This window comes from Cornus florida, unplaced genomic scaffold, assembly GCF_030987335.1.
Source record: "Cornus florida cultivar Cherokee Brave unplaced genomic scaffold, ASM3098733v1 CherokeeBrave_3.0.0_Hap2_Chr11, whole genome shotgun sequence".
Classification (NCBI taxonomy): domain Eukaryota; kingdom Viridiplantae; phylum Streptophyta; class Magnoliopsida; order Cornales; family Cornaceae; genus Cornus; species Cornus florida.
This window is the reverse complement of record NW_026775581.1, coordinates 131,617,570-131,641,507: the sequence shown is the minus strand read 5'-3', so window position 1 is coordinate 131,641,507 and position 23,938 is coordinate 131,617,570. Positions and strand designations below refer to the sequence as shown.

General features: G+C 33.9%; 2 protein-coding genes and 1 long non-coding RNA gene across 5 annotated transcripts; 1 reads left to right on the top strand and 2 right to left on the bottom strand.

Annotated features, from left to right (window-relative positions):
- Nucleotides 1–5,963: 5,963 nt before the first annotated feature.
- Nucleotides 5,964–7,588, bottom strand: LOC132282152 (transcription factor RHD6). Its single transcript, XM_059783774.1, has 5 exons — nucleotides 7,088–7,588; nucleotides 6,815–6,922; nucleotides 6,628–6,693; nucleotides 6,446–6,511; nucleotides 5,964–6,343 (listed from the first exon to the last, which is right to left on the bottom strand). Exons 1-5 carry the CDS (start codon nucleotides 7,586–7,588, stop codon nucleotides 6,221–6,223), a joined length of 864 nt encoding a protein of 287 aa, XP_059639757.1. The 3' UTR covers nucleotides 5,964–6,220.
- Nucleotides 7,589–10,044: 2,456 nt separating this feature from the next.
- Nucleotides 10,045–16,999, bottom strand: LOC132284610 (double-stranded RNA-binding protein 4-like). 3 transcript variants are annotated; one of them, XM_059786726.1, is made up of 7 exons: nucleotides 16,776–16,999; nucleotides 14,718–14,980; nucleotides 12,511–12,730; nucleotides 12,291–12,410; nucleotides 11,991–12,198; nucleotides 10,352–10,438; nucleotides 10,045–10,240 (listed from the first exon to the last, which is right to left on the bottom strand). In XM_059786726.1, exons 1-6 carry the CDS (start codon nucleotides 16,861–16,863, stop codon nucleotides 10,381–10,383), a joined length of 957 nt encoding a protein of 318 aa, XP_059642709.1. In that variant the 5' UTR covers nucleotides 16,864–16,999; the 3' UTR covers nucleotides 10,045–10,240; nucleotides 10,352–10,380. The 3 variants fall into 3 exon arrangements, with proteins under 3 accessions (XP_059642709.1, XP_059642708.1, XP_059642710.1); XM_059786725.1 differs by having other exon boundaries at nucleotides 10,045–10,438; XM_059786727.1 differs by having other exon boundaries at nucleotides 10,045–10,438; nucleotides 12,634–12,730; nucleotides 16,776–16,998.
- A 4,105-nt stretch (nucleotides 17,000–21,104) lies between these two features.
- LOC132286072 (uncharacterized) lies at nucleotides 21,105–22,966 on the top strand. The gene is made up of 2 exons (XR_009472665.1): nucleotides 21,105–22,201; nucleotides 22,334–22,966. It is a non-coding gene; the product is annotated as an uncharacterized LOC132286072 (long non-coding RNA).
- Nucleotides 22,967–23,938: the final 972 nt, after the last annotated feature.

The following is a 23,938-nucleotide window of genomic DNA, read 5'->3' as shown; positions in this document are numbered from 1 at the left end:
AAGTGAAGCTTGAGGTTTTGACTTGGCAACTTTATGGGAGGTACCTCGAGTCCATAGAAGATGGTGGGCGCAGACGGCACTCAATTTGGATGTCAGAAAAGGCCTGAAAGGCCATTATGACTCCTCAAACATAGATATTGTTTACTACTATCAGAGTGCTGATTTCCCCAAGGACTATACTAGGGAGGGGTCGTTGGAGCACATCAGTTAGGCTATGACATAGCGTGTTTAGAGAGCTTAGCCAACGTGCATGGGCACGTGTTGCACCACTCCAAGATAGTTGCACAAGAGGGGAGTACCCAAACTACCGGAGGGCAAACATGCGTGCAGTAGCGTGCGTGCAGGCGCAACAACCCGTGCACAGAGGCATTAGTGCACGCGCGCGCACAAGGGCATCAAAACGCGTACATGGCCGTACACACGGGCATGCATGGCTTGGCACGTTGTGCATTTAGAGACATTTATATGTGGGTTCAGACTTGTGGACTTGACTTAATGTGGCTCGTGGACCATGGCTAAGGCCATGGCATCTACATATCACTCGGTGGGCAGCATGTGTGCTTATCAAGGAAGGATCCAATCAGATGGATGCATGGGGGAACAGTTGAGATATGTTGTATAGCTTATATTCAATTGTTCCAGAGATGTCTCGTGGCTTATATTCGGTTGTGATAGGATATACAAATATGTTGTATGCCTTATAGCAGTTATTGGGCAGTTCCTAGCAGTTGGGGGTTGTCCAACTGAGTATGACAGACACAGATAAGCAGTTGAGGGAAGAAACTGTTATGCTGAGTTGGACGAGATTGATTGGGTCAGTTGACTAAAAGGTTGGACATGTCAACCTTATCTGTGTGTATATATATGCAGATACATACAGCCAGTTATAGCGCAGTTTTCTAAGGGGTTTATATATTGGGATGCAGGGGGCATGGTTTAGAGAGAGAGACATAGTGTGTGTGTTTAACCTTGGTTCCTTGTACGAGTTTGGTTTCCTTTGTAGTATGTTTAATATAAGCAAAGGTTGGGGTTTGTCCCGGTAAACTGTATGTGTCTTCTTATATTTTTATATTATGTGTGTTGTGTTGTATATTGGCTGAGATTTGGTGGACCCAAGTGCCATTACGGAAGCAAAAATTGAAGGTGTGATTTGACCCTGTAACATCTACCATGTAATTTGATCGCGCACGTGCATTACTCATCAAGTATGACTTTATTTATTTTTTGCTTTTTAATCTAATTAAGTTGATAAAATAATAAACAAAATCAACTTTGCCATTCTATAATACTGACTCATGCAATGTATACACCGCGTCACTCATGTGGACTTACATGGTTAACAGCTTGTCTTATTAATCTCTCAATTACACACACACACACACACACACACACACGGCTTCCCGGTAAAAATAAATAAATTAATTAAATGTTTTCCTAAATTCTCCATTTTATTTTCTTTCTTTTTAAAATCTCCATCCCATTCCAATATTTCGTAATTTGTGAAAAAAAGTATAAAGTGATGTAAAATAATTAAATGTATATAAAATTAAAACTAATACCAAATTAGTCCCAAGTGTTGTGGTTGATTTTGGTACATGAAATTTGAGAGAATATTATTATCTCAATAACCTATTTAACAGATAGAATTGTCCTAATTAAGTGTTGGGGATGATTGGAAATAAAATAATAAGAAGACCAAATTCGGAAACAAGAGAATTTGAATGCCCTTGAGCTGTTTGGGGACACATCCCTGTATCTCATTATTGTTAATTCTTATGCTAAAAAAAAAAAGTTATTGTTAATTCTTGCATTGAAATTCAAACAGATTACAAACAATAAAATATAAAGATAACTAAAAGTCAAGGGAGGGAATGAAAATAATTTTATTAAATGAGAGGGATCGAGATCGCCTTCAGAGATAATTGAGCATAAAATTGATAGAAGTTCTGATTAGAAATTGAGATAAATACTTTAATATTGTGTTTAGTGGCACAAAATTGATACTTAGATTTAAGATTTTTAAAAAAAAATTAATAAATTTTTTTAACTAAACTTCCTCAAATTATAAATTTAATACAAACCAAAAGCAAGTTATGTCATTTTCTGAAAAAAAAAAAAAAAAAAGAAGGTGTTATACCAGCAAACATTAATGTATCTGGAAGGATGAGTTAATTTAGAGTTGTTTAGAGAATATATAGTGTACCAATGCATATGGGAATGTGCATGTGATCCTTCATAAAATTGACACGTGCCCTGTGGTCCCTACTATCATTTGGACATGTCAATCTGTCATTCTTCCCAATTCATAATACTTATATCTCTCTCTGAGACATGTTCCTCTTAGACTGTCACAAAGGTGTTTATTACTCCTATCTCGTTGCTTCTTCTCCCATACCATTTATTTTATTCTTAGGTTGCATGTGATTAGGTTTTTTATTTTATCTTTTTTCCTCTTCAAATATTGAAGTCATATGTGATTATTGCAACTAAGTTCTATCATTACAGGGGTAAGTGCAAAAAAAACACTTTTGAAATATATATTTCATAATATTTTTACTCTTTATTTAAAAATGTGTGTAAACAATACTCTTATTCTTTTTAATTTATGCAAAAATACCCCTCAATTAATATAATATCCATTTTACCCTTTTTACTATTCTAAAAATATCCTTACCAAACTTTACTTCTAATTACCCCGCCGTCGCCACCGCTACTTTCCTCTTCCATCACATATACATTACACTTCCTCTTCCATCACATATACAGTACACACCACCTCGTCGCCGAAGATAGCTCTATAAACAAAAAACCCATTTTGGTGACAGGCCCAAAAACTTTGCAAGGAGATGAACTACGACAGACAGTGATGAATCAGCAAGCACTACAGTGAGCAAAGATGAAAATGTCGACACTAAAATCAAGAGCAGTTTCTAGAATTGCAGAGATAGATTTCTGCTATTAAATCCCCTAAAGAAGACAAAAAGATGTGTATCAAAGAGACCATTTCTTTCCTCCCAGTTGTACTTGTACATGAAATTCTGAACCTAACCCCAGTTGATGAAAATTTATTAAGGATGATGAATATAGAAGCACCTAAATGGTTTCCACTATTTCAAAAATTGACTATTTCGAAATTCAGCTATGTAAAACGTCACCATCAGTAATCATGTGCACAAATTCTTTACATAAGCCAATTTAGACTGGTTAATGATATATATATACATCACCATTTTTTTCATTCTTTGACAAGACGAATCAAATGAATTTAATTATAAAAATTACAGGCATGCTCTCAATCTTAAACAATTACAGGCATGATCAGATTTGCTATTCGTCGAGCAGTTCACCAAAATGGGTTTTTTATTATTATTATTTTTTTACAGAGCTATCTTCGGCGACGGGGTGGTCGTTGCTTAAAGGTGAGGGATGAGGGAGGGGCGGCGAAGGAGGAGTCCACCAAATAGCCTCGTACTATGACGCAATTCCTCACTCGGCTGATTCTTACGCCGCTAAGATGGCAGCGTTGGCGTTGATCTGAATAGGCATGCAATCGAGGCGGCCGCAGTAGTTGAGGCTGATGAGAAGCGGGAGGTCGGCGCACGTTAGCGGCGCCACCGGATCAACGTCAAATAAAGTGGGGTTCAGATCAAGTGGGGATCTGCTATATTATTCATTGGGGTTCAGATCAGGTGGGGTTGTTTGCAGGGGCGGAGCCAGGAATTTGTTTCAGGGGAGCCTTATTGAAGATGATAAATTATATTTTTTTCAAACGAATAGTGATGCAAGACAATAAGTCAAAAAATAGAACTGTAATAATGGTGGAATAATAACATTTAATAATTTGAAAAATAATTATTTAAAAAAAATAAAAACATAAAATACACCTTAAAAGTCATGTTAGCAACAATTTAAATACTAAATTTTGAAGAGAAAAAAAAATAGTTTGAATAAAAGAATGCAAATTCTTTTTTTTTAAGAGAATATAAAGAAGAAGAAGAAGAAGAAGAAGAGGAAGAGTAAGAATGAAAAGAAATGAAAAATTAAAGATATTTTAAAAAAATAATTATTTTAGTGGGCATTTTTGTAAAATTTTATAAATTATAGGCCTATTTGCAATAAAAATTAATTGGCCAAGGGTAAATAATTATTTCAGTGGGGCATTTTTCACTTTTTTATAAATTATTGGCCTATGTGTAATAAAAATTAATGGCCATTTTTTAGAAAAAAATTATTTCAGGGGGGCATTTTGAAAACTTTTATAAATTATAGGCTATTTTGTAATTAAAACTAATGGGCCAACATGGGCCCCCCTGGGCCTATGCTAGCTCCGCCCTTGGTTGTTTGGGTTTTGGTGATGGTAAGGCAGGCGGACGGCGGCAAACGTTGGTGATGAAGAAGAAGAAGAAGGGCTTTTTAGTCATTTCACAAAATATATATATTTTTACATATATTATAAAATGTGTTGCTAAGGGCATTTTAGTTCAATTTTTATAAATAGGACCTATTTGCACAAATTTCATAGTTTAGGGGTGTTTTTTTGCACGAGAGAGGTGCAATATGCAGTGTAAGCATACTATAGGGGTGCTTTTTACACTTGACCCATCATTATATATAGTGGCAGAGTCAGAAATTTAAGTCTGACAACCATTAACAATAATTATAAAAAAAAATTGATCCAAACTAAGAAATAGCAAATGAATTTTTTTTTTTTAATTTTGATTCTTAAAAATTTGGTGTGACCCACCAAAGGAGAAAAGATGTGGTCTTTTGTGAATTTTAAAATTTTTTTGGGCAATGAATTAGAAAATGAAGGGTAGTATTGAATAAGGGATGTTTTTCTTTCGGCCTTTTGTGATTTTTTTAGCAGTTCAATTGGGGTATTCTTTTAATTATCAAAATTTGTGTGTAGAAAATACAAATAACAGAAAATTTAATAACAAATGAGGAGTCTTTTATGAATTTTGATTCTTGAACATGTTTCTTTACTGAGTTTTGCAAATCTTGTTGGGCAAATGAGTTACAAAATCAGGAATCTTTTTAACTTTTGTAAGTTTTTATTAAGGTCTTTTATGAATATTTTAAAATTTTAGTGAGAACACTTTTAGAATTATCAAAAGTCATGTGTAAAAAATACAATATAAAAGAAATTTTCAATGGGGTAATTTGCTGGGTAGTGTAGAGTCTGATAGATACCGAATTTTTTGGAGGGTATTTTAATAAATTATGCATTTGTTATGTTGCCCTATTGCGAAGATAGCTATTCATTCTAAACCATCATTGTTTTAATTATTAAAGTGAAATTCCTACAACCTTTAGATATAACCTTGAATTTTGGGCGAGCCAAGTAAATCTGTGTACATTATTCTTGTTATGTGTGTATTTAATCTATTTCTTGTATTTTCTATTTAATTTTGTAACATAATTTCCCCCACTGATCCCAATATGGCTCCGCTTCTGATTCTATATGCATTTTTAATTTTTCAAAATTCGTAATTGAAAGTAGAGTCAGCATGATAGACTAGGAAGGTTGGAAGCCAAACTAAAGTCATTTTTCATGAAAGAATAGTTAATTATAACTCAAATAATTTCAGGTGATTTTACTAAGAAAATTATGCATGTTAATATATGTTAGGGTTGTTCAAGCTGCACAATTTATGTGCAACTTTCAACAGCTTTATTAAATTATTTGGCTGAATTGAATAAAAATTAATATTTAGCAATCATTTGATATAAGGATTAAAATGGTCAACTCAATAAAGTATTTGATGATTAAAATCTTGTGAATTCAAGAGTACCTCGAGCTTTTGAACCCAAGTGCTAATTGATTGCTCATGTTGATGATTACATAATTATGTTTTGCTAATTTGTTCCAACAATATAAGGTCCCATATGACAAAGTTTTACAGAAGAAACAAGACAGAAGAAACAAGAAGAAGAAGAAGAAGAAGAAGAGATTCCCAATAGATAATTCATAAAGTCATGAGAAATTAAATCAGATACAATCTAATGGTGCAACCTTCCTGCAAATCCTAACATTAATAAAAGAGAAAAAAACAAAAAAGATAGATTCTATACTTGATTGAAACTGGGACAAGGTTTGCAGTCTCAGTTCTCATTACATTAACTACTTCATGAAAATGCAAAAGATATTTCTTTTCTTTTTTAAACATATAATATTTATAACTATTTGTCTCCATCTTCTTCTTGGATTCTCTGGGCATCACTTTGAACCTGAGTTTCTGTCCCTTTGAGATAATAAAATGGCATCAATAGCTTCCTTTACCTGAGACAGCTCAGGAGCTTTTCCACCTTGCACTGGCCAAAATTCATCTGTTGCCAACACCTGCATATATATATATATATATATATATTCAATGGATCAATAAAATTAAAATATACATAAAAATAAATAAATAAATAAATAAACTTTGATTTGAAATCTCACCTTCACTTGCAATTGAAGGAACTTGACATAGCTGATGGCTTTCTCTAACATGGTAACCAAATCAACCTGAACATGAAGAAAACAAACTTGTTACAAAAATTAATCATGTCTCACCATGGTTTGTACCTGAAGCCACCATGATTAACTAATAATAATAATGTTTAATTAATTTGTCCATGCACCTTGGTACCATTGGGTACAAGTTCCTGCAGTATCTTCAGCCTCTCGCTAATCCGTTCCCGTCGATTCTGCAAATACAAACATTCTCTCACTAAATTCCCATTTTGAGCTTGCTTAATTTTCACCCAATATTGCTCTATATCATCATTAATATCTAAAATAGGTTGACTTTAAGAAGAAGAAGCAAACCTTGGCTGCAATACTTTGAGGGTCCTTGGATGGAGTAGTAGTTGACTTGGATTTGGGCTTCTTTGTTGCACTGATGCACTGCTTCTTCAAAGCTTGCATGCTCTCTTCCTGCAGTAACAATAATTCCCAATAAAATCATCACTACAATTTAAACTTCATCATCACCATATATAGTCACTACTTTTTCTTTTTTTTCTTTTTTTCTTTTTTCCAAATTAAAGCTCAAAATATATATAGACTTGCAATTGATGGAACTAAAGAGAAAAAACGTACCATATGGGGACGCTTATGGAATGCTTCTTGTGTTCCAAGCTCCTGAATGGTTTCAGTGGCCGCGGTAGAGCCAAAACTGGTGGCAGTCTGGAGACAGTTGAAATTTCCGGACAGGCGTGGACTGGTGGTGCTACTTGGATTAAATTGAAGTGGGTAGATGTGGTTCGAATTCTCTTCCCAAATTGGGTAGTCATCATCAACTTGATTGTGGTGACTAATTACTTGTTCATCATTATGCTCAAAGCTAAGCACGGATCCACTAGTATGCATGAAATGATCGTACCCGGCTTTGAAATTTATGACAGAATGAGCTTCCTCATGAGGTTGATAATTTGTGGGCTGATGATACACAAATCCACTAGAGTTTGTGCTGCTTGGACTAGAATGCGAAGAAGAAAGATCAGAAACTTTAGCTCCAAACAGATTGCCATATTGTGAACAGGCTTGAATTAAGCCCGTGTGTGAGTCATGAGGTACTGTTCTGTCCTTGGCCAGTGCCATTGAGAGAGAGAGAATTTTAGAATTTAAGGCACAAAAGCTAGGTCAAGCACAGAGAGGAATATGGTTTATGGCAAAATGTTGAAGAAGGCCTATTTGTAGAGATTCAAATTAACCCAAGATTTTTATATTAATTGGTGATGGATTTGCATAAATTCTTCAAAGGGTAGTACTTGAAAAAGAAAATGAAGTAGACCTGTTTTTTTATGGGAACAAGAAATATTTAAAAACTAGTGTGTGTGTGTAGATGTAATGAACATACATTATATTAAGTTTATGTTTGTATGGGGATTGTTAGCTGGCAGAGATGGAAGAAGAGGAGAGAAGATAAAAATTAGGGCAAAGCAGCAAAAGGGTCGGCGGATCTTTCGCCATCCCACGTCTGAGATTCCCCACCATTGTTAGTCTGAGTTTGAGGAACCTGGACCATCTTTTCTGATGCTCCTTCCTTCCTAGCTTCTTTCCTTGTGATCTCAATTCATAAGCACGTGGTTTCACACAGCATGCTACATTCTGTGTAGGTGGGTAATTTAAGTCAAATGGAATTCATATACCTTGAAGTTGTACAATTGACTTTGATGAACATAACCCATTTTCTGACTTTAAGTAAATTTTAAAAACTAGATGTGAATCCATATCAAATATATAATCAAATTTCTGGTTGGAATAGATTGGTCAGTTATTGACATTCTGATTTGCATATTTTATTTCTTTTTCCAAATTTGCACTAGAAAGTAATAATAGTAACAATATACTATATTACATGTAGTAGTATAAGTTGGCATAAGATATCAAAACAGCATATCTATCGAGGGTCCACTATTGTGAATTTAAATTGTTGAATTAGAACTAAAGCAATTAACTCAATCTTCAAGAACACTTTTTGGTACAAGTTTGTACAAAAAACCTCTTTATGTTCCTTTGTTTAATTCAGATTAATTAATTAAAGACACAAAATGATGTTTATTTTTGCTTTTGGCACAGTCTTAGGCTTGTGTTTCATTTTCCTTGTATGAAATGATATTTGGCTTGTTGTTCGGTACAGTCTTAGGCTTGGATTTCATTTCCTTTGTATAAAATGATTGTTGTCATAAATTTAAACCAGCATATCAAAAGCAGCATAATCTAATGATACTTCTTCACTTTTTAAAGAATAATATAGTTCAAGTTGAGCAATTATGAGTGTGTTAATGTATCTCTTGTTAATATAAAAAATATAATAACCCCTAATAAATACGTAGTACTTTAACTAATTATTTAATTTTTTTATGTTGATTGTCCATCAATAATATATAGATATCTTCCACAAACTCCATGAAGATCGTCATCCACGTGTTTTGTTTTGTGGACAAGGCAATGAGAAATTCAAAGCTGGCATCGGAAGAAGCGCAAGTCCTTGTCTCAAGGAGATTTTGTGGTGTTGTTCCTGATCACAAAGTATTGTATTTGGAAATCCTTATCGAAACAGATCATAATCTCACAAACCCATGTGTTCATTTTAAAGCCAGCTTCCTCTTATCTTTCAAAACTAACTAATTAATTATATCCATATATACCTCTATAGCTCTGTCTCAGACCACACACTGAACCAATTAACTATTCATAATCACAAGTTTTAAGTTCCTAATTACCATTTAGTGAAGTTTCCCCCAAACAGCACCGCTCTCTCTCTCTCTCTCTCTCTCTCACACACACACACACACATTTTCGTAAGCATGCACATGGGCGTGGATGAATTCATGAGATTGAAAAACAGGTGAACTAAAAGAGTAAGTTGACATTGGTTAGCCATTTGAGTTACTATTGTGGCCACCAATGGTTTCCTGGCTCAACCTATGAGTGGAGGCACTAACCCATTACCCAACAGTAAAATCACTTTAACGAGGACACCAATTTTAAATTTTCTGTAAGTTGCAACTTAATTAGGTCTAGTTTCATCTTAATAAGACGCATTTCTCCTAGTCTCATCAAGTGTTTTCAAAGGGATATAAAGATTTTAAGAAACAAACATTATTTTCTACATAGAGCCAAAGAAAAAGTCAATTAAAACTACTAATTGTTTGCTGCTTTATCTACAAGTATTCTAAAAACAATTGCTTGACACAAAGTATTGTTGCTCCGGCTGAGCTTATATTAGAAAAATTCAAAACAAACATCAACCCCGATCAGGATTAAAGAGAGGTGTCAAATAAGCTAAACCCAACCCGAGTAAACTCATCATGACGACTCTTCAGGTTGTTTTTGGAGAATCGTTTCTAATTAACCCAACTCAACTCAAGCCTAATCCAAACTTACAAAGACGAGGTTGGGTTGTCAACCTCCAAAACAAGGGCATTGCCTAGTCCTCAAACATTAGATATTTCCCAATTGCTCTGAAGCAAGAACTCATTGATGCCCAAGCACTTTTAACGGTTTTGAAATCGGACCATACTATTTAAAATCCAAAACTAACAATAAACAGCCACAAACATACTGTTTATAAATATCCAAGGTATGCTGAATATCTTCTATTTCACAATAAAAAGTTCAAGTCCAGCAAGAAAAGGAAGTTTTGAGCCACATTTTAACAAAAATATACACAACAAATATATGGGCCTTTCTACGGAGTGCCCAAAAGGGCATGGCTTTGTTCATAGCAGCACAGCAAACTGGAACCTGCAATTTCCCAGAACTTATCTACTGACCAGACAAATAATCCTAAAAGAAAAGCTTAAAAGAGAGACAACGATACAATATAAAGTAATGCAGTACTAGAGGCTGGTCTACCTAAAGGGACATGGAGAGATTTGTGCCTCTCATTGAGCTACTGAACAAGGAGGAACATGGCTGGAAGGTAGCACAGCAACTGGCAACCTGCACTTCAGAAAGTGCTCAGTCAAGTAATGTAAATTTGTTTAGTCAAGCAAAATAAATGCTCTTCAATAAGTTTTTAAATAAGGAATTAAAAGAACCAACTAATATAACCACAAAAAAAAATAAAAATAAAAAAAATAAATAAATAAATAACACATTACACTGTCACACACACAACATAAAAATGAGAGCATTATTTCCATTCCAACACACAAGCGCGCAAGCACATGCACACACACAGAGAAGGGGCTGGAGGGTACGCTAACATTGTGCTCTTGTGCAATAAGAATTCAAATATGATTAGTGAAAAAAAAAAAAAAAAAAGAATTCAAATATGCAAAACAAACACCAGTCATTCAGATCAAGTTAATAAAATTGCAAGTTAACAAACTATCAAAGTTTCAATCACAAATACCTAAAACAACATCTGAAACTCTTGTTCCGGAAGAAAGACAAAGAAACCAATTCTCCTTGTGCGAATTAACATAATTTCTTATAACTACAACACTTCTAGTATCCTTCTCCACAAATAACTTTTTCCCATTATATTGGTGCGCAGTAACTCCAATTATCATCTTCCATTTTTTTTTTTTTTTTTTTTTTTGTGTTGTCCTTTATTTCTCTTTTGGGAGAATTCATCAATCAAATTTTCTCCAACGACACACTCTAGTTTAAATTATATGTCATCCAGAAATAAAAAATCAGCTAAGACAAAATTCATGAATCTTGCAACATAAAATCTAGACCACTCCAGCAAATTTTTCAAATTAAAATTTAAAAAATTCACTATCTAGGGCCAATATTACAAAAAGATGGGAAGAAAGATGGTGATGTAAACTAGTTGAATCCTATGTGACAAACAAATATCAAATAAAATAAATTTTCTATAGGACGGTTATTAGGTCAGTCATGGTATAGAGCAGAGTGCTGCGCGTGCGAGAACAATGCATGCATGTAGCGAAAAATGAGGATGCTACAATGGATGATAGGAGTAACTAAAAGCGATAAGATTAGTAATGAATGGGTGAAAGGTAAGCTATATTTTATTAGTGATAAAATTAGAGAAAGTAGACGAGGTATGGTCATATACAATGTAGTGGCAAAGATGCAATGCTTAGAAGAGGAAGGGTTGTTTGCCTAGAAGATAAGCGACAAAGAGGCCGACCAAAATTTGCATGGGATGAAAAATGACTTTAAAAATCTAAATATTGTAATAGACATGGTTTATAATAGGAATGGAAAAAGAGAATCCATGTGGTTGACCCTATCCAAATGGAACAAAAGCAAGGATGATGATGATGATGATCACATACCGAGTCTAAACCTGAACTTGTCTCTTTATTCAAAGGAACAGAAACAATTTATGCATGCTTACATAAAAGTTTAAACAAACTAACATAAATTGTGCATGAGGGCAGAAAAAAGTACCAAATAGCAAACAATGAAACCATAGCATAACAGAACTTGAGATATAATTATAATAAATTCATTAATATTATTATCACCATTATTTCATCTTTATTAGTATTATAAAGAGTAAAATAGTACTTACTCAGGATCAACTCGCACTTTCTTTTTAGCCTTCTTCTTGTTTTTACGGTTCCGATTTGTAGCAGAAGTTGAACCAACATAAAGCGGCTGCGGCATGACAGGAGGCACAAATAAAATTGGACTAAATGGCAACGTATCAGGTTCTAGTTTTGGTTTCTTGAATTCATGAACTGGGATTGCAGGTCTGGGATGCAGTCCTGAGCAGGTCTCTGAATTTGTATTAATAGGCATTTGTCAATATCCCCAAGAACTTCAACTTCAACATCTATCTAATTACTTAAAGGAATCCCAAAACTATTACCTCTTTTTACAACCAAAGGCATGAAGGCATTGTGTGAGTCCTCAACTTTATGCAATGCATTATAAAGCCGGTATTTAGACTTTATGATTTCAGAAATAACCATACTCAAATTAGAATCATCTGCATAATATTTTCAGCAAGCCAATTACACCCAGAGAGAGAGAGAGAGAGAGAGAGAGATCTTGTAGTAATTTGTAACTAAGAATTAAGAAATGGATACCCAAAATTGATAGGATTACAGTGCGTGCAGCCAACTGTTCAGCCTCTTTCTTGTTTTTGCCGGTATTACCAGTATACGTACCACCATTGAAAACAGAAGAAGATACAAAAGCTGGAAGCAAACCTGCCTGTTGAATTGTATTGTAAGTCGGTTTCTCCAATTTCATCTTGGATGCATATTCATTTAGGATAGACTTGCAGAAGACTGGATCCTGGATAAGCTACAAAAAATAAAACATAACTGAGCCTTCTCAAACAGTATTCCTAAAATGAAAATATAACTCATTTTTGCATTACTACTTATACATCCATTTATACAATACATCGTAATGAATTAGAAAGGTGAAAATATGAGTGTTACAATAACAAAACAACAATAATAACATAATAAGTAACAATGACTAGTATTTTCGGTTGCTTGCCATAATTTCTCGTCATATCAGGATAGTGATGTCTAAAATTCACATACACTCAACAACCCCCCCCCCCCCCCCCCCCAAAAAAAAAAAAAAGGGGAGGGAAGGGGAGAAAGAAAAAGAAAAAAGGAAGAGAACACTCGCATTCAATCCTTATGTCTCTTAAACAACAATGGAAAGATTTAGCAAACTGTCTTCCACATAATTAAAATGAATAAAAAATTAAACATAATTTGATTCTAATACTTCCTCGGAAACTAAAAAAAGGAATCAAGTGTAGATATTTTGAGAATTGATAACAAATGATAAAATGTGAAGAGTCAAATGTGTATTTTGGGATAATTGAACAGCATTCACCATTATTCTGACCACTTCAAAGGTGACTAGAGTATTTACTTAACACATACAAAATATTTGTAACTAGAGAAGTATCACTTTTTCCTTTATTTTGCAAGAGAAGTTCATTTTCAGTTCCTAATATAGTTCATTTGTTATCATTCACTTCAAAGTAAATAATAAATCAAAACTAGGTGAATATGGAGAACAAAAACTAAGAATTGTTTGTAAAGAGAAGAAAGAGATTGAACACAATGAACTTTATGGTCACCAAAGGGAGGGGGGAAATTGTTAGCCCAGTATTTCTGAAACAAATTCAAGCAGGGAAATATGTTCATTGACTCCAGCTAAGTAATCCATTGGAAAACAAGCCAAAAACACAGAGATAAACATACTTCATACAGGATTCGTCAATTTCGCTGGAATAAACACAAATGCAACGGGTACCAAACATTGTGAACAACAGCTTTGGAGTCATGTAGACCTCATTACTTGAAGCTAAGAATGCATGCACCATGTCAAGGGAGTAGTAGATAAATGGAAACATATATCACCCGACTTTCTGTATATATTGGACAGGAAGAAAAAATGTACTCGGATGCAAAGCCTTTAGAAAACCTTATCACTGACTCTAAAGAGACACCAAAATGCATTAGTAAGTCCAAAAAGAAGCGAATAAGTAAAGAAAAAACTAAAATACACTAAATCTGGAGATCTTTGTAACACTTTGTCACATTTTATTCAATACCAACTTGAAAAAGAATACTGTACGTCTTTATGGAGCAAAGATAGAGATTGATTACTACAAGCTTATGTAAAATGATGCAATCGAACACCTGATTAATGAAAAAAGAAAAAGACAGCTAGTTTAAATTGTTCCATTATATATTGATTAAATAGAATTTATAACCTAAGAATACATGCACTGTGTCAAGGGAGTAGTAGATAAATGGAAACATTTATCACCCGACTATCTGTATATATTGGACAGGAAGAAGAAATGTACTCGCATGCAAAACCTTTAGAAAACCTTATCACTGATTCTAAAGAGCTGATTCTAAAGAGACACAAAATGCATTAGTAAGCGCAAAAAAAAAGCGAATAACTGTAGGTCTTTATGGAGCAAAGATAGAGATTGATTAATACAAGCTTATGTAAAATGATGCAATCAAACACCTGATTAATGAAAAAAGAAAAAGACAGCTAGTTTGAACTGTTCTATTATACATTGATTTAATAGAATTTATATGCAAATTGAAAAGATAGATGCATATTAATTTTGCTAATCCACTAATTGACATGCAGAAAAATCCGTTACTTTGATCTTGACTAGTTCCTTTGCCCCCCAATATACTTGTATTGTGCTATTTTACACATGCGTCTTGCACATTGGTTTCCGGATGCCATGACAACACAGTGTGTCTTAAGAAGCTTAACAACCATGCATGAGACTAACCTCATGAATAAGAGGGCATTGTGCATCCTTTGTCTTTTTTGATATGACCTCCAACGCAACTCGGGCAACATCTTGCTCGGCAGCCTTTCGATGAGAAAATGTGCTAGGAGATGTATAGCTTGATCCATCCACTTTGACAGTGGACCTAAACCTCGGATAATGCTGAGATCCTTCATTATTCGTTTGATATACTGGGAGCTGTATAGCAGATTTTTGTGTGTACTCTTGTAAGCGATTCTTGTACCGTGAGTGTTCTTGGAGATCTAAGAAAAATCAAAGCAATTAAATTATTACATAAAGCATTTATAGAAACTGCTGACATAATGATGCAATCAATATCATTAAACTTATGCAATGTCAACTATGATAGTGTAGAATAGCAGCATACTTATACATGGACATGTATAAGTAACAAGATTAATCACATATAAACACCATGACAATTTCTTATGTAGATTAGATTAATTAGAATCGCTAAAAGGTAAACTCATCAGATATACAAATTGCTTAGTTTTCTAATGGCAATTAACAAAAAAGTATAGTATTGTTCACGCATCGGCAACTCAACCCATGCAAAGTATCAAGAAATAAAAGCTTAATGTGTAAGAACAAACACACAATATTAGAATCATCATCCATGCCTAAGTAGGATAGAAACGGATAGGGGACTACGGACATTAAACAACACGGATATGACACAAAATGGATACAGAAGTGTCATCGCGTGCTTGACTTGTTATGTCACTTTGTTGAAGAAGAAAAGGTCAGACACTTTCAGGTTTTCTCATACTGTTTCCAAGTGTATGAATGTGACAAACTCGTGGATGTGTTTGTGTTATAGATAACTTGTATAGCATATGAGATGCCTAAGTGTTTAGGATGTGTCAGCTAAGTTTCTGAAAAATGAAACTTATTTTTAAGTTATGAACACCTCCATGAAGTGTCGTGCACATGTCGAGGATCCCCGTGAAGTTAAATGTCAAAACACATATCCAACACAGAATAGATCAATTTCTAAAAGTCAATTATGTCGTATAGATTTCAAAAGGCCACATAAAACATTGGGAAGGATTTAAATTTCTCAAAAGAGTTACACAAGCATAATGCTGAATAAAGATGATTAACTTTGATATGTCAATTATACTTTATGAAACACTGGGAAACAAATAACATTTTTAAGAAAAATTACAGAAAAGTATATATTGAGCAAAGATGAGTAATTTCACTGGAGATAATATGGGCAGAAGTTAAAACAAGTTTTGCAAAAACGTAAAAGAATATCTTAAAATATGCTCGAGCTTCTAAAATTGTTTAGAAAAGCATTATACAAAATCTGTACATTGAAATAGCAGAGCCATATATATTCAACAAGGATACCAATAGCAAAGAAATGACGCAAAGATGTGTATATCCACATAATTGTACATGCTTACATATTTATAGTGCAATGGACATAAAAATCACTCTCAACACAAAGACTGTTACACTCAACAGTACTGTTATACTCCACATGTTTATTAGATTTTGACTTTTGAAAGATTAATAGTTTCATTTTTCTCTTTTTTTTTTTTGGAAGAAACAAAGTCCAAATACATTCCAGTTGTTTCTCCACATGTTTATTAGGTTTTACTTTTTGAAGGAACAATTGTGTCATTTTATTTTGGGTAAATTACACTGACCTCCCTGAGGTTTCGTCGCTCAATCCAACTGATGAGTGAGCGCCCTCATCAAGGAATGAAAAGGTGAAACCCTAAATCAGAGTTTTGCTTGGACAAAGGTGTCCAAGCAAGGAAATCTGCAAATCTCACCCAAAAAAAAAAAAAAAAAAAAACTATCTATCAAGTAACATGAATCACCGAAAGAGCATCTATTACTGTCGTTCACATTAGCTTCATTGTTCTACGGAACTCCGGTTCATAAAGTTAAGTCCTCCTTGACTTTTTTTTCTCCGGAATCAAAACAACGCAAGGCATTAGATTCAATTTTTCTCTCTTTTCTTGCATTTTCTGAGCAACCAAACAGATCGGGAAAAAGAGGAGAGCGTAGGTAAGGGGTTACCGGAAGAGGATTGAGGTAGAAGCTCTGTATTCTCTGATTCAGCCGTGTAGGGTTGGAGCTGTTGCGACCCTGCACCCTCTTCAGACATCAGTGAAAGTGTGAGAAAATGTGGGTCTTAGAAGTTTGTTTACCCTAAGGGGAACTTTTAATTATCAACTAAGCGTTTGGCGAGAAGGAAATGAAAAAGGGAAGATAAGTGCAGAGTGGTAACCCGGAGACGGTGTAATCTTTGTTTATGCAAGGGTTGGGACTTGGGAGTAGAACTTGGGTGGGCCACCAAACCGAACCCAGCTCCATTTTTTATGAGTTGAATAATTACAGTATTTTTTTTTTTACTGTGATTATAATTAAATTTGAATTGAAAACTTTCAAGAGGAGTGGTTGGTTGTGTGACTGCCAGCAGTCCATCTCTGATCGATTGAAATATGAATTATGAAAGTCTTAATTAATGTATATTTTTATTTTAATAAAATTTTAAAACATAAATTTTTAGAATCAAATTATCTTTTAAAATTCTTTATATTTCTTTTCTGTACATGTATATACAAATATAAATATAATCTTTATTCTTTCTCCTCTCTAAATTCATATTATAGATTCTTCCCTTTATTTATATGAAAAAAAAAAAAAACCTTTTTTCTTCATTTTTTTATTGTATTTTTTTATTTATTATTATTATTTTTTTGTTTCAATTGGCTAATATTTCTTTTTTATTCAATTGTCTTAAATATATAAATATATACTCGTTTGATGGATTGAATTTTTATCATTTTAAGTTTTAATTGAAGTAATGATATGAGATTTTTTTTTTTTATTTCAAAGTTAATAATCTGAGATTGAGTTTTAGTTGAACTAAAATTGTAGAATTTGAGTTTTAGTTAATTTGCGAAACTTTGAAAGAGAGAAGGGATAGTTGGAATCCCTGCACACAAACAAAAATGAAAGGAAACAATTCGAAAAAATAAAATAAAAAGGAAAGGGAATAATCTTTTCATATGAAAGGGTTTTATTTTGGGAGGTGATATTCGCACTATACTTTTCTACATTTGCATTACAATCTTAAATGAAAATGTCGATTCTAACTATAACTTTACAAGTAAATGATTATTATTTTTCAAATAATACAATTGTCTTTCATCTCCTTATATCTAATGTTTAATATTTTAAGTTTCTTTTGACAAGACAAAAAAATAATAATAATAAAATGAATAAAATTATTTTATACAAAAAAAAGAGGATTAAAAAAAATATCTATATAGTGAATGAAGTAAAGAAGGTAAAAAAAAAGTTAAAAGTTGTATAAATGGTAGTTATGATATTATAAAATGAGAGATGGTGTATTAATGAATTTATTGACTTTCTTATCATTTTATTTTTTTAAAAAGGTAAATAAAAAGTAATTGAAGAAAAGCTCCCATTGTTTTTTCTTCTTATTTCTAAATCATTCACGAATATTTAGAGAGGAGAGAGACAAAAAAGAAAGAAAAAAAAAAAAATTATAAAGGAAAGAATAAACATTATATATATAGAAAAGAGGAAATAATTTTAAAAGGTAATTTGGTTTATGTTTTAAAGTTTAATAAAAATAGGAAAGACACATTAATTATGATTTCCATGATTGGTATTTCAACCAATCAGAAATGAGACCGTGGAGTTTGACTTGGATGGTTGGTTTAAAAATGTATTAAACATAATATTTAAATTATAATTATTTTTTTCTTTTCAACTTGCTTTATTTAAATCTTAATTTATTATATATTAACTCTTTAAATAATTAATTTTGGATCCAGACTAATTATAATCATATGGTTTAGTTTTAATTCCAATGGACTAATTCAAATCGTATGGTTTAGTTCCAGGTATCTTCTATAACCCTTTTTATTTTTTATTTTTTTGGTACTTCAAAGCCCTAGTAATAATAACGGGTTTGCAAAAACGGAAAAATATTAACACACAACTTTATTTGTGCTTCTCATTTCATACTTGTTCACAACTTTTATCATGGGTAGTTAATGTTTATATCTTCCCAGTTTCACCACCAAGAGAACTTATTTTATAATAATAGCTAGGTAGGCAAGAGGACTGCAATAATTAAAGCTAGCCTTTGGATAACATGGCTGCAAACTGGCCATAACTTGAGGACTTGGGACCTCCTCGTATGCTTTCTCAAAACTCAATGGTCCATTTCAAAAAACCAGCACCATCATTTTCTTTAATAACTTCAAGCTTGATCTTGAAACTCTTGCACAACTTCATAACATTCCCGTCAAGGGCATTGAAGGTTATTGATTTATTTTCATCTTCTATTGCTTCGATCTTCAGTTTCACTGCCATTGGACTTCCTGTCACAAATTAACTAATTATAATAAAAACCCCTCATACACACACACACACATACACATACGTATACATACGCATACATTTAAAGTCTTAAAATCTAAATACTAAGTTACTTGTTAGCTTTTATCATGGGTATAGGCAGAACCAACAGAGAAACTAAGGGAAGAGGGCAATACTGAATTTTTTAAATAATTTCAGAGAGGCAAAAGTAATATTTATATCAGAATGACAAAAATAGTGAGGCATAGTAGTCCCTGGGCATAGGGATTCTGTGCAAGGACGGACTGGAACATCAAGTGAGGGATAAAAATGATATTTTTTTAAGGGTTAATTTCACTGACACCCCCAGTAGTTTAGCCAAATATCAGTCTAAAATATCTTTCGAAAATAACTATCACTTAGGTCCATTTTCACTTTTCCGTTACTGCCTCCATTAAAAACATGAGAAAAGACATGTTTGCCCCTAATTTTTTAATCACATTTATTCCAAAGAATTAGATAACCTAATTACTATTTAATGATTGAAATGACATATTTATCCTCATTCAGATGACATATTTACCCTTCTTTGCCATTGAAATCAACTAACCACCTCCCCTTTTATCTCTCTCCTTCCAACACGAAGACCACTCGATGACATCAGACGACTGGGTGACGGCGGCTCTGACAGACAATGCGGTGGTGGCAGAGCTGTTGTTATCGATGAAGCATTCATCGGAATCTTACGCACCTCCGCCACTACTGCTTCCGCCGCTCGGTTGGGGACACCGCCAGTAGCTTTCGAAGCCGTCGGCGAAGAAAAACCGCGACTCCACGAGATGCAGCCCCACAGAGCGGCGCCACCGCATCTCCCAGCAACGGCTGCGACAAGTCCAACTAGTCCTCCATTCCCTCCTCCGCCGCCAGATCTAAGGTCTGTATTCGTATCTCTCGCACAATCTCACCTTCCTTTAATTGTTCTCCTTATCTCCGGCGTTGGGTCAATTTCCGGCCACCTGTTATTGTGTGTCAGATTTTCCGGTTAACTGAAACACTCTCGCAAGTGAGGCTAATTATTATATGGACAAGGGGATGAGGAAAATTGGAATCCTCGCCGATGTTGGTGGTGGTGAAAATTGGAATTTTGCAATAGTGGGTTTGCTTGTGTGTATATATATAAGGAAAATTGGAATCCTCACCGGTGTTGGTGGTGGTGAAAATTGGAATTCTGCAATAGTGGATTTGCTTGTGTGTATAATATATATATATATGAGGAAAATTGGAATCCTCGCCGGTGTTGGTGGTGGTGCTGTGCTTGTGTGTAATGTGTGTGTGTGTGTGTGTGTGGGTGGGTGGGTGTGGATGTGGGTGTGGGTTGGGGGGGGTAAAAATGTCATTTGAATACTTAAAAAAATAATTTAGTTAGTCAAATGAGGGTAAATATGTCATTAACTGGGTCAAACCAAAATCAAAGGGTAAGAATGTCTTTTTTACATATAAAAAGTGGTCTGACACCCCTGTCAACTAACTTTTGGAGTGTGAGTGAAAAACGGAGCAAATGTGAGTGATAGTTATTTTGAAAAGATATTTTAGATTGATATTTGGCCAAACTAGTAGAGGTGTCAGTGAAATTACCTCTTTTTTTAATAATTTCAAAAGAGGGACAATAGTAATATTTTAGGAATATATAATTAAAAAAAATACAATTTAGTAAGACATATTAATAATAAAAAATAAAAAATAAATAAAAATTCCACCACCCCAACCCCCAATTGTACATAGGTCCGTCCTAATTCTGTGTTCATCCGTTCACGAGCACCAGATTGATATATTTTAGTGCATAGGACGAGCACAATATCTCTTAGGCCAAAAGAGAATTTTCAAGATTTGATCTTTTCGATAACAAGCTCACGTTAAAGTAAAGTTACTCCGTACAATATATGCGTTTCTCTTTTTAATACTTAACATATTTAATAATTATCTTTTTAATAATTCATATATAATATTTTTTATTTATTATTTTGAAAAGAAAGAAAAAAAAAAAAAAACACTTTTGTTATTTGATTTGCAGTAATAAAATGCTTATTTTAACTATTAATTTATAGAATGATAATGAAAATTCATTTCATAACTAACCTTATAAAATGACTATCCCAAATAAATTTTTTTAAAAAATGAACTTCTCAAAAAATCCTCACCCAAAAATCACAACTATTTTTCACCACAACCACCTTCACCCTCCACCACTACTACCACCTACTCCCACCACTACTACCACCACTGTCTTTAACCACCGACACCATCTTCCTTTGTTGCAACCACCGCCTTTCATCATGGCTACCACCACCTTCCACCACAGCCATCGGCTTCAAACCACAACTCTTGGTTTGCAATTGCAACTCCATCTGTTGGCTTTATTAGAGCCATGGCCATGCACCTCAATATTTATTCAATCTCATCTCTTATGGTTCCATGTTTCTCTGTTCAAACTTGCAGCAATCATGACGTACAATTTCCAGTGATTTCTGGACCAAGTTTTTTTGGTGGCCCAAGTTGGAATCCAAATTTTAGTGACCCAAGTTGCCGCTACAATTTCCGGCTAGTGTTTTTGTTGTTGTCGTCCACAAATTTGAGGACGTCAAATTCGATCATGACGGTAGTAAGACCCAATTGAAACTTTAATGTTCCCTGGGATTGGATAAGATTAAATCCTCACTTGATTATAGTACGTTGATTGTAAAGTGAAATCGTAATTAAAATCAAAGGAGTTAAAGGATAAGGGATAAGTCTCATTGGCTTGCACGGTTACTTATTGTTCGGCTCACCGGAGTAGGCTTGAAGGCGTGAGTGCGATGCAGTTGTCGATGGAGACCAAATAGAATAAGGAAGTTTGTCTCTGTTGTAGAGTGAGAAAGAGAGTGGAGAGAGACGGTTTAGAGAGGGAGAGATAGAGAGAGAGAGAGTGAAAGGATGGAGGGATAATTGTTTTTAGGAAAAAAAAAAAAAAAAAACAAAAAACAAAACTCCTGAACTATACAATGGTTACGTAATGCCTCTGCTCCCGAATTATTTTGGGAGCAAGTTGTCCCTATAATTATTAAAAACAAGTAAAATGTTCTCTTTAAGATTACATGAACCTTTAGTTTTTAATTTATTAAAAAAATATATAAAATTTATGAATGTAAAATATCACTAATGCCTTTATATTTTTATTTTATTTTTTTCTTTCCGCGCCGCAGAAAGCTAGAAAGCCTCATCGCCCACGCCAGTGATTTCTGCCGGAACAGAGCTTCGTGTGATCAACGGCGGTGGTGAGATCGGAGTTGGCTTCGGAACTGGCCGCATGAGGTGAGAGGTGTGTTTTGAAACTAAAGAGGTTTGTATATCTAGGTTTGGCCAGAAGATCGGAAAAAGAGAAATCACCGGGAACGAGAGATGTTCCGGCTATAGCTTCTTCCCTGTTGCAGAAATCACTGTTCTTTTCATCACAGTTGTTCGAATTCCAACATGCAACCCCACTACTCGTCCGAATTTCTTGTGGAAATTAGCCGAGCATTTTTCTGTGTCGAATCAGCTTCTTTCACTAAGAAGGCGGTGTGCTTCTGCGCAGATCGGCTCCGACTTGGTTGAATCGGGCTTCACTGGAGTAATTGGAATCCAAGAACTCTGAATCTGGAAATCTTTTACTCTCGGAATCGAGCTATCTCTTCCGAGATCCATTTCGCGACCGAGGAAACTAAAATTCCTCTCGCAATTTGACCCAAATTTCTTATAGATCGTAATTTGCAGACATGTATAACTTGTAAGAGATATTATTTGTATTCTGTGATGGGTGATCAGGTTTTAATTTGTAAGAGATATTATTTGTATTCTGTGATACATGTATAACTTGTAAGAGATATTATTTGTATTCTGTGATGGGTGATCAGGTTTTAACTTGTAAGAGATATTATTTGTATTCTGTGATACATGTATAACTTGTAAGAGGTATTATTTGTATTCTGTGATGGGTGATCAGGTTTTTTATATATATATAAAAGTGATTTATTTCTCATAAATAAAAATATTAATTTACATAATTCACTTAAAACCTTTTAAAATGATAATTTCAAATTATAAATGGAAAAAGAAATCAGTTTTTCCATGTTCTTTCAATTGTTAATTTGTTATAATATGAATACAAATGTATAAAAGAGTAAAATGTAATATGTATTAAAATAGAGGGCGTTCAGGTCTTTTTACTTATCGCCACATTAAATTCAAAATAGAATCTCGAATTAAAATTCAAATGTGTAACACCGCTCATTAATTGGACCGAGTAGATAAGTCTTTTCTTTTATTTATCTATCCAAGAATGAAATATATATATATATATATATATATATATATATATATAATATGTAAATTGTAATCATTGACCAAGTACATATTTCCACAGCTTAATGCAGCCTACATTGTTATCTTCTCCTTCAAGTAGCTCCACGCCCTCAACTTTTCCCAGGAAAATGTTGACAAGCTGTTCATTTTTTTTTTTTTTTTTTTTTTTTTGGAAAATAAAACAACTGATATAAAAAGTTAAATATGTATAAAGTTGGGGCCTTAGCCCAATACATAACTTTAAGTAAAAGCCCACGGTGCAAAACAAGCCCAAAAGGCAACGTAGGGCAGAAGCCTAACCAAATTAACTAAAGATGAGAATCAATAACTGCCATTAATCGTTAATTGAGCTCAACTGAACCAAATTCTGGTATCCAAATTAAGGACTGCAATCTCGCAACTTGGGTAGTCTGGCGGACGTAGAGGGGGTTTACAACAAGATGGATGGACATTCCATTCAACAAGTA

What these genes read in the sequence shown, in the direction of transcription:
- LOC132282152 (XM_059783774.1), bottom strand. Translation starts at nt 7,588, where the DNA reads ATGGCACTGGCCAAGGACAGAACAGTACCTCATGACTCACACACGGGC. An exon ending in CTCAAAGTATTGCAGCCAAG is followed by an intron (nt 6,694 to 6,814) that starts GTTTGCTTCTTC and finishes TTGTATTTGCAG; the next exon opens with AATCGACGGGAACGGATTAG. An exon ending in TTGTACCCAATGGTACCAAG is followed by an intron (nt 6,512 to 6,627) that starts GTGCATGGACAA and finishes CTTCATGTTCAG; the next exon opens with GTTGATTTGGTTACCATGTT.
- LOC132284610 (XM_059786725.1), bottom strand. Translation starts at nt 16,863, where the DNA reads ATGTCTGAAGAGGGTGCAGGGTCGCAACAGCTCCAACCCTACACGGCT. An exon ending in TGTAATCCTATCAATTTTGG is followed by an intron (nt 12,411 to 12,510) that starts GTATCCATTTCT and finishes AATATTATGCAG; the next exon opens with ATGATTCTAATTTGAGTATG. An exon ending in GCCTTTGGTTGTAAAAAGAG is followed by an intron (nt 12,199 to 12,290) that starts GTAATAGTTTTG and finishes ATACAAATTCAG; the next exon opens with AGACCTGCTCAGGACTGCAT.